Source organism: Lontra canadensis, unplaced genomic scaffold (genome assembly GCF_010015895.1).
Source record: "Lontra canadensis isolate GAN:19392208 unplaced genomic scaffold, GSC_riverotter_1.0 scaffold54, whole genome shotgun sequence".
NCBI classification, from domain to species: domain Eukaryota; kingdom Metazoa; phylum Chordata; class Mammalia; order Carnivora; family Mustelidae; genus Lontra; species Lontra canadensis.
The window spans coordinates 2,295,076-2,314,708 of record NW_022631048.1 but is presented as its reverse complement, the minus strand read 5'-3'; the positions used below and the strand labels follow the sequence as shown (position 1 = coordinate 2,314,708).

Sequence of the window (19,633 nt, the reverse complement as noted above, 5' to 3'; positions counted from 1 at the left end):
CCTGATGGTGAAAAGAGGTGAATGAGAGAATGGTCACCCTGAGGGGCTGTTGGTCTCAGATGTCCTATAAATAGGAATGTGAAATTACTTTTTTTTTTTTTCCCAATGTATATCCCTCTATTCAGGAAGAATACTCCTTCCTCAGTGGTAAGCTGAGATAAGGTATTTGAGAGAACGGTTAGAATTTGAGTTGCCGCTTGCATGCTTACAATTTGGGAACTTCCTACTGAAATAGAAAGTGTATCTAAGTGCAGACTTCCTATATTTCCTGTAAAACTCAGGAATGCAGGGTGATACTTTGGGGGGAGCCTTTTCTCCGTCTTCTCCTGGAATCGGCTGGGATGATCTCCCCCTGCTGTGTGTATACCATTGGGCAGTGGAAAGGAAGGCTTTACCGAGGCCTGCTATTGTAACAGCTGGTGGCTTTGGCATTTTCATATAAACATAAAAGCCGGAGAGGAATTTCTCCTTTATAATTGCCCCATTTCCCCCTTCCTGGGACATTCCACAATGCCACCAGCAATGAAGTGCTCAGAAAGGAGGAATCATTTCTCTTTATGTGAAAATAGATCCGGACTCCGTGAGGCCAGGGAAGAAATAACAGAAGTCTTCAAAGACCACAGAGAGAAGTCATAATCAAATCTGGATGCTGTTTTGGAGATCTGATGGAGCTCCACGCACCAACTCTGATTGCTGGGGGAGCTGGAGCCAACCGTCCTCTCCTCCAGCCCCGTCCAGTTCTGCACTGAGTGTGGGCAACACTCTTGGTGACCGTGTGCTCTCAAACACAAGCAGCCCATTTCACTCTCACGAGTGCTTCACAGACACTAAGCCATTGGTCTAAAGTGTATAAAAGTGATGATCAAAAATGCCTTCAGGAGGCAGCAGAACATCGCAATAAAAGGACAGGGATTTTTTTTTTCTTTTTTAGGAACTCACGCTGGAAGGCAAATTTTGGGTCGGTAATGGACTGCTCGTGTGACTTTGGTCAGGTTCTTTAATTGGTCTGAGGCTCAGTTTGCTCATCTGCCAAATGGGGATACTAAAGACTCCCTGAGGTGTCGATACGATAGAGACGATCTGTATAAGGCACCTTGTGCATAATCATATTCCCTGGGGGCTAGTTTTACCAGGTGTCCCCAAAAGTAACTATTCGTATTCTGTTTTACATTACAAGCTGTATCTCCCCACACAGTGTAACACAATACAAACCTTTTCTAGGATTCTTACCACCAAGAATATTACTGTATAATTCAGCTTCAGACCCTACGTGTTGCTACCAGCCCATAAGACCCAGCTGCCAATCAAATATTTTTCTCTGTTCTTCAATGTCTGCTCCTCAGGAACATGAAAACGTACACATTCGTTCTAAAGGAAGAAACTCTGTTGGCACCAGGATATTCTAAAAAAGAAAAGTGTCAGCCCGAACCTCTTTCCAGATAACTCCACCGAATTCCCGTGTGATGGCAGTCAGATCACCCTTCCTGGTAAATACTGTTTCCCTAACAGACTTCAGTTCAAGGTTCCCTTTTGTGCTTCAAGACTGTTTCTTCTCATTTACCACATTAGGCAATTAATTGGGTTTTTATAGGCAGCTATCGTGTACCCCACTGTCATCGCTACTCACTCATACATCTTCAATTCTCCACATCTTGCCACTTCAATTCTACCCCTTAATCACCTCATCATCTTTGTCACATTTAAAAATTTTCCTTCCACTTAATCAACTCCATTTTCCCTGCTAGTGTACGAACAATTTTGCAGAATCCTCCTCATGCAGCTTTACCGAGGAGCAGGGAAGAGAAAGTGTTTCTCCTTAAGTGATTTCTTTCGATCCCAGGATAGTTTCTGCTCCTAGTGCAAGAGCATCACCGTGTGAGCTGTTCCTGAGCTGCACTCCGGCTTCGCCCTCAATCCATGCCCAGGGCCTTTCGCTGCTGAATGCGGCTCTCGTTGGTGGGGGCTGAGCCAGCATCGAGGGAAGGTGCCCTCCCACACACTACAAGCTCCTGGCCGCCCTCAGACCCCCATGGTTCTGCTCCTGGCTCACCCTCTCCTGCCCAGTGTTTCCGGAGTTCAACTTTCACAAAAGGAAAAACAAAAAACAAAAACAAAAGCAGAAAAAAACCTTCTAATACCTCAGGACCCTTGGTCCCTTGAGCTAAGAAACAAGAGAAGATTCTAGCCCTCGGCGGGTGGTCAATTTTCTTATCTGGCTTCCCCTCCCTTTGTTAGTGTAAACCAGCCAACTTCTCCAGTAAAGGACCATTCCAACCTGTCCCACTGCAGCTGCAGGGGACACATGTTTCTAGTGGGATGGCCCACAAAATGTTTTTCCATGGGATCCTAGCAGGAGCTTTGAGGGCGAAAAACAAGGTCCCTTGTTTTCCTAACGTAAGGAAACACAGCATTTAATATCTCCCTCTTAGAGGCTCCAAACATATCTTAGAATGTTAACAATTCTGAGAAACGTGGAGGTAAAGGACATTCATTGACCTTTGTTTAACCCAGGTTGTCCAAAGTTGTTTGACAAGAGTCGTTTCTTGGTGGGACGATTATTAGGACCTCAAGAAACACGGTGTCCGCAGAGTATATTCTGGAAACGCTGCATGGCGTCTCTAATCTCCCCCTCAACAAACTGTTACTTTCTCATCTGGGATCCCTGAGTTGTTATTTTCACCCGCACCTTCTGTCGGAGAACAATGCTATTTGGGGCGGATGCTTTCACGATGCAGGGTCTCCACTGACTCTACGCACAACACACGTATCTGAGAACTCCTAGTTGGAAGATGAATAGAGAGGCTGCTTTTGGCCAAAGTCACACATCTGGCAGCAGCGACAGACCGGGGGGCTTCCTGGTCCCCACTGCGTGTCTTTAATTGGTCACCGTCGAATGCCCCATTAGACTGAGTTCCTTGTCAGCCTGTGCTTGGCACTGAGTAGATCTTGGATAAACGTTCGTTAAGCAGAAAAATGACCTGTGTTACCGGATATCCTAGAGAAATATTCATGATTATTTCTACTGTTAATGTTTGACAGGTAAGTAGTAATGTGGAGAGTTTTAGTTCCCCCTCAAGAGTCACTGCTCCTGCATATACTGTTAAGAGTTTATTAATGATCTACAATGCACTTCCGCTCACACCTGTGTGCAGAGCCTTGGCCCATATTAATAGTTAATGACCGTAAGTCACAGGTTTGATTTTGGATTACAGATGAGACAGGTCGGTGAGACAGACAAGGAAGAGGGTCTATACCTCCGGCTGTGACCTGCACAGCCAGGTTTTGAACTCAGGTCTCACTGGCTAAGCTGATATACGCTCCACACAGATATACCACCTGGACGCAGGAAAACACCTTAGAAGTTAGCTGCATTTTTTTAGTAATCATGTTTTTGTCGTGACAAAATATTGAGAACATAAAATCTACCAAACAGTTCTGTGGCATTAAGGACAGTCACACGATTGCCCAACCATTACCACTATCCATTTCCAGAACCTTCTCATCTTCCACAACTGAGACTTTGTACGGATTAAACACGGATTCCCCAACTCTCCCTCGGCTGGCTACTAGAAACCACCCTTGCACTCTCTGTTTCTATGAACTTAACTACGCTAGGTACTTCATGTAAGTGGCATCTTACAAAATCTGTCAGTGTTAACATTTAAATTCTTGCTCTAGAAAGAGTATCAACCACTCACTGGAACAATGAAAAATCAACTTTCTTATACCAACACCACATTTTTGCAGTTAATTAGTGTTACTCAAAAGGAATCGGGCTCTAACTTTAAAACAAAATCAGTCCTCTGTGAGAAAGAGGAAATTTGCCCACACAGGGCATGGTCAGATCCCAGGAAAGATGGCAAATCTGGGTAGGTCTGGGTGGCAGTTTAAGATCTGGGTCTTTTGATGATTGAAATCTTCATATATGTCCCAAACATGTCTCTTTTTTCCCTTTTCAAACTGCTTTTCTGTTAATGTGTGAAAACAGTACAACTTGAGGGAAATGTAATCCACATGTTTTGGTGCATTTACACTTGCATGCTCTTGAGAATATCAAAATGGCCTAACAATATATTTTCCATTAGCTTTTTTTGTCTTTCATAGAAACACAGTTATAGCCTTGGTTAAAAACAAACAAACAAAAATAGAACACACACACACACACACACACACACACACACACACACATACACAAAACCTTAATTCCCAAAGGAAAGAGACTCAAAGTTCAAATTCTTAAAATTTAAGCATTCTTTAAATAAATTGCCATGCTGCTCTTAAAATGAAACATTAAAGATACACATTAAGTGGCCTTCAGATCAAGGACTAGAGTTGTAAAGTACAAACTCTGTGGTTGGCCAAACTTAGGAGTTGGTAGTAACCAGGGAAAAGAGGACAGAGTTCAGGGATACCCAGACGTGGGTTCCCATTGGCCCCGTGACACTCAGCGAGTGTCAGTTTTCCAATAATAATAACGAATGGCTTACTGAATTGTCCTGGAGATTAAACAACTGTGTCTATAAAGTGCTCATATCTCCACCATATATAGAGAAGGACTTGACAGATGTTCACTTGTACTCCCTCATTTCAAATTTGAATGTTCCACCACAATGAGTCCATTAAAATCTCTTCACAAACATATATTTGCACATAGTACAGTGACCTCCATTTTATCCTTTACATTGAAAGGATGGGAAGTTCATTGGGAAAGAAGACAAGGCAAGGTGAGTTACTTGAGATCCGGTGCAGACTTGGAGGGCCAGTCACAAAGAGAATGTAGGTTCGGTCTTTGAGGGGTTCATGGGGATATACTGAGGACGTTCTTTAAATCTATGGACAGTTGTGTTTCCCTAGCTTGTTGGTACTTTACCATGCAAACAGCTAAAATCACTAAAATATCTTGTGTTAACTTTTCTCTTGCATTTTTAAGTTAATTAGAATTTGATTTTTGCTTAATTGTTTGAAAGCCATGGCTTCTTATGATAAATTGGAGAGCAGGGTTCCTGGGAGCACTTTCAACAGACACAGGGTTCTGAGTAGCCCCCACAACAGTCCCATGGCCTCTCTGCCTTCTCTGATGTTCTCATGGAGGACAAGCTGGGTAAGTTTTTCAAGGTCCCTTACCTCTTTCCCCTCCACGCAGAGTCCTCATCTTACTCAGAGGAGGAACCCAGAGACACACTCACTGCTAATTCCATGGCAGATAACAATGCAACAACACAGAAATATGGTTCCAGAGAAGCTGACACATAATGACACACACGAGACAGCATTCGCTCTTCCCGAGAAAGACAAAAGCAATGAACCCACAGACCCAGGTCAAAGCCAAATAAATCCTTATCACTTGGAGGCAATGTGATAAATGGGATATTGCAACATGACCTATGGGTGGCGTTAAGATTGCTGGAGGTTCTTGTTTAGCCCTTTACTACCATTGCTTCACCCCCAACCCTTCCCGTTAGTATCAACACAGCACTACATGCCCGGTCCAAATGAAACAATAATCCTCTTAACAAAAAGATGGCTAACTCCATTGATATTTTCTCTGGCTAAGTCTTCTCTCTCTTTTTTTTTTTTTTTTTTTAAGATTTGTAAAAATTTATTTGTCAGAGAGAGAGAGCTCAGCAGGCAGAGCAGGGAGGGGGAGAAGCAGAGCCCCCACTGAGCAGGGAGCCCTTTGTGGGACTTGATCCCAGGACCCTGGGATCACAACCTGAGATGAAGGCAAATGCTTAACCGATTGAGCCACTCAGGTGTCCCTCTGGCTAAGTCTACTTAACAGGAGTATATCTTGACATCTTAAGGAACCATATTTATTTATTTACTTATTTATTTATTTGAGAGAGACAGAGATAGTGCGAGTCCAGGGTGAGGATGAAGGGAGAGAGAGAGAATCTTATGCAGGCTTCCTGCCCAGTGCGGAGCTGCATGCAGGACTCGATCTCGGGACCCTGAGATCATGACCTGAGCCGAAAGCAAAAGTCACTTAATGGACTAAACCACCCATGCTCCCTAAGGCAGCATAGTTAAAGAAAACAATTCTCACATGGGATTCAGCACAACTGATATCTCTTCATGGACCAAAGACTTTCTACCTGCTAATGCTAGAGGAGAGCAAAGCCATCCCTCTTCCAGGGAAGACCAATCATGAATAAACCCAGAAATGAAGGCAAGCAAGTCACTCTCAGCTGAAGCCACTTGGAGGCAAAATGATGTCACCTCTTGATTACCCAAGGTAAGTCCATAACATGGAAGTCCAAACTGAAAGATCATTCTAACCCTTTTGTGCTCTGATTTTACTTCTCCAGACAGTTTGCATGCCTAATTACGTTTAAATAATGTATTCTCTAAAACCTTATCTTAAAGTCAGTATTTACATTTGACCCAGAAAAAGACTTCTCTGGGTGCCCAGTGACCGTCGGCTGCAGCTGCAACAGCAAGGACTCAAGCGTGGATCCCAGAAAGTGTCCACCCACTTTTCAGAACAAGCTAAGAAAAAAATGCTTGACCATCATTGAGGCTTCCCCTCTTCCTGTGGCTTTCTGTTTTTGTTTTTATTTTGTTTTATTCTGCTTTCTAGATTTTGGTGCAACATGCAGTGGTCTTCTCAGACGATTTCAAACACCTCTCACCTCAAAAGGATCATTCCGCATAGGGTTACATCAGAGAAAGCACCTCAAGCAATGTGTAAATCCAATTAGAGATTCACCTGGAAAAATTCGTCAGCTACATATCGCTTTCTAAGAGTGAAAACAACGCTGCATCCCAGAACTTTATTGATAACTTAGGACTGCCTTACAACAAGAGTTTCTCGTCTGTTAGACAGATTCACTTATCTTAGCATCGAGATTGATGAGGACATGCTGAAGAGGAACAACTGAGATCTTGGCCACTTTCCCAGTCCCAACTAACAGGAACATGAATTCCCTGAGCATGAAAGCCCAGCTCTCACGAAATATTTCTTCCTCGTGGCACAGATAAGCATAGTTGATGGAGATCCCTAAGTCATATCAGCGACAGTAACTTGGCTCCTAGGGCTTCTCCAGTTCCTGATGGAACGACATTCCTGGAGATGCGATTCACTCCCCCCCGCTTCCTCCCTGCTCTCCTAGGAAGGGAAGTCACTGTGCTATTCATTTCTCACTAAAGGATAACAATGTCTACAACCCTGCCTCATTGTAACGGGACTGCCAGAGAAGGCTGCAGGCACTCAATGTCAAATCATCCGGGAATACACTGATTTATTTAACTCTCAGTACATTGCTGTGGGTTAAGGGTTTAATAAAGTTGAACATAATGGAGGACTTTGGGAAGTACCATGGCTAGTCTATTTGAAAATTCATTTCCCTGGCAGCTTTCTCTCATTCTGTTGACAGACTGTAGAACCTTGCTTTCATCTCTTTCCTCTCTTTACAGCTTAACCTGGTCCCTGAAGGAGTATGCTCTTTCTAGAAGATAGATTGAGCACTACACACAACATGAAAACTTTACACACTCTTCCTGTTGTCATCTGAAAGATTTTTCTACCTGGAAGGAATAACTTATCTCACCTTTCATTCTCAGACTGGCTTTACATAGAATTCCTTAGGAGGACCAACATTTTTTAAGCTTTATGGAGGGATATAAGCTGAAGCTTGGGTTCCTCTTAATTTTTCTTTCTCCCTGGTGACATCTGTGACAGCTTTCCCCATTGCTGTTAACCGTTATAGAAATTTAACTGCACTTTGAGGATATGTGATTTCAGAGACACAATCTGATTTTCTGTCTGAAGGAGAAAAGAGCTAAAAGCATCAGGGCAGCATGAAGGCTTAGCAAACAGAGAATGGGGACCATGTGAGGGACGAAGTGGTCACTCCATATAATGTATGTACTCCAAACTGGAAACAAACTAAAGAAGTAAAATAAATATCTTTCAGATAACTTCCACAGGTAACCAGTCTGTTGATAAAAGAATGCATACTGCTAAAAATGGTCACAAATCATGTTTTTAATTATTTTCCCCAATAGTATTTCATTCTAATCAACATCTAGAAAATGTCTATCAAGTGCTTAGTGGTGCTCGTTTGACTTAAATGGATATAGTATCTTTGTCCTCCAGAAGCTTTACAAAAGATGTTCACCATTTATAAAGCCTTGCAAAACATTCAGAAATAAAAAAAATATATATGTCAGGTAATAAAATAAAGCACCACATTCAACTTCGGAAAAATTCACTGTCAAAGCCAGAACTCCATCATCCAGGAAGTCGGCGACTCCTTCCGGCACCAAACACCAGCTAGCTAAACGTTGTTTGCAGGTTCCAAATAGGAATATTAAAATATTACGGGGAAAAGATTGAACAAAAGTTTTATTGGAAAAAGCTTAGAGCTGCTTGCTGAAAAACACAGACCAGGGTACCAGCAGGCAAGGGTTATTCAATTTCAAGTCATTTCGCATGCACAGAAGACGGCTTCCCTTTCACACTCACCATGAAAATACTTTCCAGGAATGCTGCAGGAATAGGCAACGGCGATGCACGGTCACAGGGAGGTTGCTGGGAAAAGGTTACGGTGAGAAACTTAAGAGTTACCCATCAAACTCTATTTCAGTGACATCCTTTGAAGTTTGGAACTCAAAACCAAGGCGGTTTGGCACCTACAGAGTACATGGAAGGACAGCGTGTTCCTCCCTGGCTAAAAGGCCAATGGGCAGCAGAATTACAAGAAGAAGATGCAAATGGCGAAGGGCTCAGTGGAAACTGGCAGTCCTCTGGAATATAATAACTAATGGGAGGTCTTTCCGCTCGAGTCACAAATAAGGTGAATGTTTCTATAACGGCCAGTCTCTGGTTGACGAAACTTTGTGTTATGAACTGGAATGTACCTTTTAACTTGGTAATTAATGAACTCCAATTGCGATCGCTTTCACAGTTTAAACGTCAGGATGCTAGGAGCTTTGCAAAAACTTTTCAACTGAGTGAGAGGGCTTTTTGGAATTGCTAAAAGCCATCCGTGAGGACATCTGCCAAACCAGATCGCGGCTCCTACCCGAGCTCCTCTTCCAAGACCCTTCTCCTCCGGGGAGTAGGGACCTCAGACAGCTCAGCACACATCCCCTTTCCATGTTAATTTGGTTTTAGTTTGGGCATCAGCTCCATGTTAGGTCTTACTCTTCCGGCCTCCACCTGCCTCTCCAGGGTGACTGAGGGTGAGCCTGACCCCTCCTGGTTTCTCCCTGGGAGCCCGTCCTCAGCTCCTCTGTGCACCAACACAGCCTCCTCACCACCCCCGCAGCCCACACCACACTGGCCTAAAGCACAGCTGCCCATTGGGGGTGTGTCTGTTTACACTTCATTTCTCAGGGAAGCCTTCTGTGAGGCAACACCCCGGGGGAGGTCTCCCTGGCCCATACTCTCCCCCGCTATGGCGTATAGTTCTCCATGGAAACTGTCATCCCCTTGCCCCTATCTATTGTTCACGCTGTCCTCCCTCGTGAAGAGTAGCCCCGCGAGCGGCATCACCAGAGCTCCATCTAGCATAGGGAAGACAACAGCTGAGGTTGTGTGTTTGAGGTTTGACTACTCAACTCAGTACTCAAATTACATAAGTTAATCAGGATCAACTTAGTAGTACATTGTGCCCACTATGTGGATACTTCTGTCCCTAAACTAACTAATAGTGGCCCGCTGCCCTCCGGGGGACTCTAGAACACCAGAATATTTAAGCCTGGCAAAGAGAGACATCACACCTTTTCTCATTTACACCCCCACCACTAGTGATTACTTCCTCTTAGTCCCTCTCCACCTTGAACTGTCAAAGAGGCTTTAAAGTTCAAAGGAGAGAGTAGTTTAATGAACAGCATATGAAATAAAGAGCAACAGTATTAGCCTAACAACAGCTCACAGAGACAATGTATGAGCATTAACTAGTTTGCATGCTTTATCAAGGAAATGCATATGCAGAAATGAAATTTCTTCTTAAATTATTTCCTATTCGTTGGAAGTAGTGAGAAACAATATGAAAAGGGAGGATGTAGCAATAGAGATAAATTAATAAAGCACATAGTTTAGGTCATACTACTCGCTTTACTTTAATATTGGTAATGATAACAAATATCAGAACAATGTAGTAAGTACTTACAGTAAATATTTAAGTAGCCAAAAGGAATTTTGAAGAGGTTAATAATTTCCCATCCTGTTCATAGTATATTAAACATTGATTGATCAGTAGTAGCTTGAAGGTAGTAGCTTGAAGGTATGAATCAATTAGCAGTCTCCTAGGTGCGAGCTCTAAACTGAGAATCCAAGGGAATGGTGTGCATTTACACAACTTGGAAAAACAGTGCCATAAATATTGTATAAGAATTACTGCTGTTCTTTAAGAGACAAGTTTCCAGAAATGACCAAGGTAGAAAACGTTTCATGCAGATCAGTGCAACGTATGGAAAATTCAGTAAAGTTCGCAGGAAGTTCATTAATAACATAGGGAATATAAGTAAATAAATATAAATAAATAAACATAGGAAACAGAAATACAACTACTTATTTTTAATAAGTAGGTTAAAGTAACATTAAAGTAGTTTTAAGTAACATTTTACAGTATTATAAAGTAATATTTTACAGTAAAAATCCTGTAAAATAAAGATGTATATATATATAGATGTGTGTGTGTGTGTGTGTGTGTGTATATATATATAGAACTACATTTAATGAATTCAAAAATATGTCTCCACTAGCTAACTAGAACACAATGTAGCATAATATCACTTTTAACTCCACTCTGGGCTTCCCGTTTTGGCAGATTTGCCTCATTGAGGCATTGCAGGAGAACCAGTCATTTCTACAGCATTCATGAGGTCTCCAATGGGGACATCCCTTACAAAGAAAGGCAGAACGATCATAGGTAAATACCTATGTAAATACCTAGGTAAATACCAGTGAAGGGGGAAATCCACAGGAAAAAAAAAATAATTATTTACTGATAAATCCGCTTTGCATTTAGTATCTCTTACCCTATATGCGTGGCCTCTTGATAGGATACAGGGAATTAGGAGACAGAATAGCAATTGATTCATGTCCATAAGCAGAATTGTCTCTCCCTTTGCTGGGGAGCCCAATGTGCCAGCAGCTTTCAAAAGACGCTCAGATGCCAATTCCAAAAATAACCTAAACATATCCATGTCACCTGAAATCTGAGACTTGGTATAGTGACAGTTCTATAAAAGTTCTATAAAAGGAATATAAGTCAATAAAGCAGATATATCAAAAATATGCTTAAGCTCAATAGATATTGAAGAGGTGGAATTTTCCAAGGGGAAATAAAGGTAACGATAACAGATAAAAAAGAGATAGCTGTAGATCTGAGAATTTTGTTGCGATAAATTGAATTTTGGGCCCCAGTTTTTGCCCCTCCTTGTGCCCATGTTTTCTTTCAGGTAGCTTTGTTGTTTCTCTTAAAAAGAGAGAAAGATTTCCCCACTCCTTGGAACACAACCTAAAACTTGGTTTGGCCAACAGAATGTGGACAGAAGGGTCTGTTGGTTACACACAGTGGTTTCTGTTTGCCTCCTTGCTCTTTTGCCATTGCCACAAGAACGTGAGCAACGCCTGGGGCAGAGCTGAGTCCATCTCACAGAGACACCTGGCCAGACCTGCACCTAGAAGCAAAGCCGCCCAACCAAGTGTGGCCTTGGCTGGCTGACCTCCCCCTCGTGTATGTGCATGGAATGAACAAATGCTTCTGTCTGGATGGTACTCAGATTTGGTGGTTTTCTGTTACACAGCATTATTTTGACAATAGTTAAGTGATACACTTACACATTAAAATGTGGAAAAAGGTACGCCTTTCCCTTAGGAATCTGGAAAAATATTTCTCTCTTCCCGAGATTGTTCACTCTTTTACCAGGAAATCAGCAAATTCACATCTGATTGATCTAGAGAGTTACATCCAATGAGTTCCTTCTAGGTTGGCCACTGACTCACTTTCCTCCTTCCTATACTAACAATCATATTAACGTTCAAATGTTTACCCTTTCCTCTCATGTGCTGGGGATATTAATGACTGTGACCTCATCTGTAAACTTGTAGAATTAAATTACACCAGTGGTTCTTGAATGTCCTTTGGGTCCCAGGGTTCCAAGCAGGTGTCTGGAGGAGACAGCATGACGGAAGCAGAGGAGGAAAAAGCTAAATGGTTAAAGTGCTAACCTCTCCATCAGCAAAGCTCTGTTTTCATCTATCTTGGATATTGAGAACATTGAGATTTTACTTGGAAAATTAGTTCCTCTGCTTAAAAAGTAAAATTAAGAACCACTCGACAAAATGTTTTTTAATGTCTCCTCACACTGAAAACACTGTGCTTAGGGGTTTTGTTTTGGCCATTTCCATCTCTTCATCACTACCGCCATGAACCCTAACTTAAGATATGATCACCTCAACTCCCATCACAACTTCCTGACGTACTCCCTGCGATAAGTTATAAATTATGCCATTTCATTCCCCTGCATCAAATTAGAGTAAAACCACAACTGGTGGGGCCTCGGGCTCGGCCTTTCTGCAGTCTGATTTCCTGGCTCTTACCTCACCTGCCCATGTTGGCTTAAACTCACCCAGCTCTTTCCCTCCCATGACGGTGCCTCTGTTTGGAACACTCTTCCCCTACTCTTCCCATGTCGACTTTTTATTATCCTACAGTTTTCCATTGCTAATCCACCGGGCTTTCACGGATCACTCAAACAAATGCAGGTCCTGTCTGCCTCCATTATTCTCCATGACAACATGGAAGTTGCGCCCTCTTCTTTGCACTCACCATGACTTGCACTTACAGGAGCATTTGCTGGCTACGTTTATTATTTGACTTTCCATTGAGTATGAGCTCCATTATTTTTGCATTCCCAGGGCCCAAAGCCTTGCCTGGCATATGGTATATGCTCAATCACATGAATGAATAAGTGACTTCCTTAGCTTTTATCAACAGGCCTTTTTTTCATTACCACCTGCCCACGCTGTATAGTATTTCCCTGTTAACACGTGGTCCCAGTCTCTGATGTGCTCACACCTGATCTCTCTCTTAGTTACCTTCCTTAATTCATGTATGGTGTTCCTTCTACCCCTGCATGTCAGAATTTTCCCTTTCAACTTGCTTTATTCACCATACCTCCCTCTTCTTATCCTTTTGGCACTGATGGCCACGATCGGATCTCTTCTAGAACATTATTACCAAGCTAATCCTGTATCTTAAAATTAGATTATACTTGGAATGAACTTAACCATAACAGTTATTCAATAAATGTGATCCGATAGAAGTAAATGCTCTATGCTATTTGTCTGAGGTGAGTGAGGGCTTTGGGGAACGCCCAAATTTCAAGCATCGTAACCAGTATATAGTTTCAAGTAAACAATGACCGAAGTCCTAACTAATTTCATTATCCTTTGTCAGAAGAAGAGACAGAAATAAGTGTCTGGTTTGTGTATAGTCTAGGAAATAGGGACCCGATGGACAAGAATATGGCGTGTCTTCCCAGTGGTGCCCCGAGCAGAGACAGCAGATCTGAAGAATGGTAACATTATGATCATTAGAGGAGTGAAGTCTGTGGGGGGCGGTAGGTTGGTCATGGGCTCTCACGACACTCTGGATGCTCTGAGAGTAGGCAAGAGGCTTCTGGCTTCCGGAAAGAGAATTCTCCCAGAAGTGAAAAAGTTGGCATCTTGGCTTAGACCAAAATGTCTTAGTGAGTTTGTTTGGTATGAGTCAAGTTAGAAAAATTCAGTGTATCCTGAGTGAAGTGAAAACATTTAGTTTCCTTATCTACAAAGCTGAGAACCACACTGTAAACCACAGTTCAAAAGGAAAGGTCCCTGGCCTCAGACTTCGGTAGACAACAACTCCATGGTGCCCGGCTTCCACCCTCATTTGTGAGAGGTGCCATCTCTATGGTTGTCTATCTTTGGCAATTATATGATGTACTTTTGTGAGCAAATGATTACACAAAATGGAGTCAGATAATATGAGCATTTCGGTCACCAAGGCAATCGGATGTTCGTTCGAGCCGAGACACAATTCTGTAACTTCAGCATATGCTCGTGGGTGTGACGTAACTAGGGTTTCCCTTTTATCCAAACAAAGAAGTTGGATAACATCTTGACAAGCTGGGGGGTCACCAACTATCTGCAGCAATCAGCACAGGGAAAAATTCAGGAAGGAAGGGATTAAGGAAAATGACAAAAATTTTCAAACCTGGCACTGATACCTTCCCCACGGTTGGATGCTTCAACTCCATGATGAGGCCATTGTGTAACACCTTTAAATGTAAAAACAGACAGGAGAATAAGTTATAAAATAAAACTATTTAGTCTCAAGGAGTTCGAAAAGCCTCCTATTTGGCCCATTGAAGAAAAGATATTGCAAAACATAGAGATGTTTGGAATTTTAATTTGGAAGTAAATGTTTTTTTTTTAAGATTTTTTATTTATTTATTTGACAGATGGAGATCACAAGTAGGCAGAGAAGTAGGCAAAGAGAGACGGAAGCAGACTCCCCGCGGAGCAGAGAGCCTGCTGTGGGGCTTGATCCCAGGACCCTGGGACCATGACCTGAGCCGAAGGCAGAGGCTTTAACTCACTGAGCCACCCAGGCATCCTTGGAAGTAAATATTTTAAATAACAATATTTCTGTCCTCTATTAAACCAAGTGAAGCCAAAAAAGAATTAGAAGATTCCAGGACTAAGAAACTGCATTTTTTAATAAAGTCTTCCCATTCTTCAAAATGTTATTTGCTCCTAAGTATAGGGTATGATTTCCCCCCGCCCTTTCATCTATGTTTGATCCTCTAAATAATAAAGTTTGGCCTCTTCCTGCATTACCTCACTGCAGGACATGGCCATAGTCAACTGCAGAAGGACAGAATGTGAGGAGAACCAGGACCTGGAAAAGAGCAGCCCATGGGGGTGGTATACGTGTTCCCGGCAATGTATTCAGTGGAAGGTGTGGGGAGACAGACCAGTTTGAAAGGTGAACCAGAACTAGAAGGCCCAGTGGCTGTTGGGAGTGGACAGATTCAGGGCTGCTCTTACCAGAGCCAGGAGCCCCGAGTGGACTCAGGTCAGACACTTGAGCAGGAGACAGAAACCAGACATGTTTTCAGTGGTAACAAGACCATAATGATCAGACTAGATCTCAGAACAATGAGTCAGTAGGAGCTGGCAAGGAGAAAACTGAGGAAAACAACAACAGCAACAACAGAGACCCCATCCTAGAGGGCTGGTTAGACTCCCATGCACGGCGACCAGGATCAAGAACACGAGGCAGACTTGACCTCAGGGTTAAGACACAAGGCCAGTTATTAGGCCAGGGACATTCTATCAGGACCAGAGAAACAGAAATGTGACTTGATGTTAAATTGCTTGATCACTGGAACAGAGCTACCTAAATCCTTGGCTTTCATTCTTCCTACGGGGTAGGTAGGAATCCAGAATGTGGCAGGGATCAAGCGTCCTCCAACTGTGGGTGGAGGACGAGACAAGGACATGGAACTTGATTCCAGAACCTGAAATCTTAATTATGGGAGGCAAAAATGTTTGGTCAAACACAAACGAAAATGCTACAAAAGTTGGTTTCCTTTGCTTATTTTATTTTTTTTTAACAACTGGAGGCTACCTGGGTATACTGTCTCAAAGAACCCCCAAATTCAATTTACTATTCCTATTACTGAATGTTCACTGAGACATAAAAGGGCAGCTTACGTATGAATTGATTTTATCTGCACTGCCTACCAAATGGAGAGCTTCTCTCTTCCCGTTCTGTGCAGGGATCTAAGGGGCAGAAGGGATTGCGTGGCACAGTAAACTTACGGACCAGGCTTTCATGCTAATATCCCCAAGAGCCGCATGTTGTGATGGTTCTACAGGATTTTGAGCTTCAGGTAAAAACAAGATGTGCATATCCATACCCTCATCATAGTCTTTTCACACAGAGTTAAAAGAGCATGGAATTAAAAAAAAACAACAAAAACAAAAACTAACTAACAAAAATGATTTCTCACTTGGACAACCCAGGAGAAAGAGGTCAAAATTCTTGGGCTCTCTCCAAGTCGAGGGAGCTTTTTGGTCATGTTACGGAATAAGCCAGTAAGACAACCTTGCAGGTGACATTTTAAGGTTATAAGTATGACCCTGCTGTGTCTCAATATTCTGGGGCACCACTGTTTTCTTTGGGAACAGTCACCACCTTTGGGGCAATGCTCTTTAAACAACCCCGTCAACCCCCCCTCAGCGAGGGTGATGCCACACCATATGGAGATCCTTTCTAGGGATGCCTTGCCTCTCTTTTGGAATCACCAGCTTTGCACCCAGGAGCTGGCCAGAGAAAATTCTTGCCAGTGTTAGAACTGAGCTATAATTTAACTCTGGTGTGGCTCGTTCTCAGCACCCGCCCAGCACAGCCTCCTCCTATGTGGGTGTGGGGGCTAAATGCCAACGCGAGGTGCTAAATCTCAGTTCTACTGAGGACAGGAACAAAAATACCAAGCTAAATTTCACTCGAAACAATTATCTGCACACTGAATCATTCTTCTCTTCTCCTATCTGTTGCCCTCCTGACTACCTCTTCGTAATAACACTGCAGTGCTACTCACAAAAGACAAAAGTGAGTGTTCTTTAGCTAAATATAACTTAACTGATACTGTTGAAATTAATTAACGCTGAATTCTAATCGTGGTGGAAACGTTAAGTGTCAAACGTGAAAGGGTAGTTGGTAAAGGTCAAGGGACATACGTCAAAGTTTTGTGCAAGCAAAACCTCGCAGTTGATTGAAGTTTCTTGGGGAAGCAGCTTAAAGAAGGTACTTCCTTCGGCCCTCCCCTCATTACTGTCTGTATATGATCTTCCCGACAGGAAACTTTGTAATCCAGCCTCATCACTTCCCTTGCATCGAAAATCACTCAGTTTCAGGCAGAAATATAAATCGTTCCCATGCTTGGCACAGGAAGTTAACTGCAGCTTTTCATTTGCTATAGCGTTTGTACAGTTAGGAAATAAATGGGCTAGCCTGCGCCCCCATCTTCAGAAAGCACGGACCAATTCCCCTGCTGGGTCACTAGCCACTTTTATGGAAAACCCTGAGTCAATACAATTCCATAGGCTTCCTTCGTGAATCAGGTCAGATGATCTTGGGGAACAATTGAAGCCGGAGCCCTGCTGTCCCTGGAAACCCTGCCTAATGACTCGGAATCTTGGAAAACTCTCCAGCCTTGTTTGTGGGGCGAGTCCTGCTCTGTTTAGTAACATATTCGAGAATCTCAGAACCCAGGCAGTCTGTCTGAATTTCAGCATAAATCTCTCCTCCTGCACTTCAAGCGTATTGTCTCTCCCTAACTTCATTGGAAACGCAGGACCTTGGCATGCACCAGCATTCGGATAACATTTCCTTGGCAATGGTGACGAAATGTTCCCCGTTCCTTTTCTCACCAGGGCTCAACACCTTAAACTCTATTACCTTAACCTAGAAATTCAGATGGAAAGTGTTTCATTTTCTGACCACTCACAATGGAATGGGGACCTCAGCTCTAGAGGCCTCCGATACCATTTTCTCTTAAGGCAATATCATGGCTGGAACCCCTCAGCCTGGCTATTTGGAACATTTGGGGTACACATTTAGTTATTTGTAAATGAGGCAAAGAACCTTCCCTAGAACTTTGCACTGAATGTTGTCCTTCTTTTCCTTATTTTATCCTCCCTAGATCTCTTATGGTGGGGTAGCTCTTCTAAATTTCATTTTTTCTCCTTATAATTACAAAAGCCTATTCCTGACAAGAATAGAATTGTAGCGAGTGCACCAATCTCTTTAGCAAAGTATCAGGCCGATTTAAAATAAGGTTTTTCTTTCTTCTTCAAGAGTTTCACAGATTGACAGCCTAATGACAGAGTCAAATGGTAATGTATTAATGATGGGGGTGGGGGGAAGGGTAAAATGTATACCTTAAAGTGATGTGGGAAATAAAAGTTTAAGTGAAAGTAGGAAAGTCTTTTGAATAGTCCTATAGCAGGAGTGGCAGACCCAGTTTGTAATACAGCACCAACAAGAAAAGAAATGTAAAAAATAAAAAAGCAATACCCACTCTATAGGTGGTGAAAATCTCTAAGGAAAGCAAGAGCTCTGGGTCAAGAGTAGAAGTAGCAAAACATACACAAAGGAAAAGAGACAGACTGCCGGCATTAAGTGACATACACGAATGGTATGTGTAAAGATATTGAAAATCAATATAATCCCACCAATGACATTAACCGTGTTGTGCAATAGCGACCTGACCTACCCCCCCAACTTTGAACAGAGACGTGACCTATTCATTCCACTGAACAAACATCACAGAGCACCTATATATTAGACAATAGGATGGGGCTGGCAGTAAAAAGATGAATGAACTTGCATTCAAAGTGCCTGTAATTAGAAGGGAGGGTTGGGAATAAGAGACCTGAGCCAATTTTTACAGCAGTTTAAGCTCCACGTGAAGGAGCAAAATCCAGTAAGTAATAAGTAAGTGACTTTGTCTACCTTGGAAAGAAGCTGCAGGACCTAGTAAAAGGCACTGCACAGATAGTATCAAAATAAAATGCCAGGTTAGCAATCACAAGGATAAGTATAATACCAACAGTTATTGCCCACAAAACTCCTTAAGGGTCAGGCATTGTGTTACAAGGGAAAGAGCTGTCTCCGTCCAATCGTCTGATTAAGTGGACCAGGTAGGAATTACTCTCATCTGCATTTCTACTGATAGGTGATGGAAGCCTAAAGAGGTCGAGAACTTGCTCAAGGTTCACAGTTAATAAATGGTTGACTCTAGATTATAATTAAGGTATGTCTGACCCTAACCTCTTAGCCAGTTGGAGACTCAGTAAAAGAAAAAAAAAAAAAGTCAAGCATAATTTGATTTACCATTAAAATAACTAGCTGATGTGGTCAATGCTGTAAAACAAATTAGTCAATTTGCTGGGGAAAGAAAATCAGCCAAACGGATTGCTTGGCATCAATTAGTTAATAAACTGAGCTGCTCCCTTCCTGGGAGCCAAGGCTACCACAGATACAGAGGCTCTGAAAAAAGGAAGGATTTTGGCCCTAGCCTGGCTCAGATTTTGAAGGGGACAGACCCAGCAGGTGACCTTGGGCAAGGCACTTACATACTCTGAGGATCAAAACCCTCCTCAATAAGAAGGTAGCAATAATATCTCTTTCTCAGGAGTTCGTAAGGATTAAGTAAGATACGAGTATAAAACGGTGAGCATAGCACCTTGGACAGAGTAAACTCACAATTAATGGCAACTAATTATCATTATCATTAGACTGGGTTCAAACTCTGTCTCCACCAAGGACAAGCTGTAGGGCTTTAAGATGCATTCATTCATGTGACAAAAATAAACACATTAACAGTAATGATTAATAATCAATAATAATCAATAATAATCATTAAATGCATATTAATGTTCCAGGCATTATTAAGTGCTGAGAAAAAAAAAAACAAACAAAAAACTAAGTCGCAGAACAAGCAAGGTCTTTACGCTCCAGAAGCTTACAGTCTTATAAGGCATATTTTTTAATTAAATAGTATCCACCAGACTGCTATTTTTACTTAAAAATATCTGGTTAGTTCCCTGCTTTATCCCCAG

At 42.3% G+C, this 19,633-nt stretch overlaps 1 protein-coding gene across 2 annotated transcripts in view; it reads right to left on the bottom strand.

Moving 5' to 3' along the window:
* Positions 1-19,633, bottom strand: part of SUGCT (succinyl-CoA:glutarate-CoA transferase) — a 763,713-nt gene that overhangs the window by 87,852 nt on the left and 656,228 nt on the right. Inside the window, exon 13 of one of the 2 annotated variants that reach the window (XM_032874961.1) lies at positions 14,214-14,277. The exons of the other annotated variant lie outside the window; for it this stretch is intronic. Coding sequence (XP_032730852.1) covers positions 14,214-14,277 — 64 coding nt within the window. The remainder of the gene's footprint in view (positions 1-14,213; positions 14,278-19,633) is intronic. 2 annotated transcript variants of the gene reach the window in all.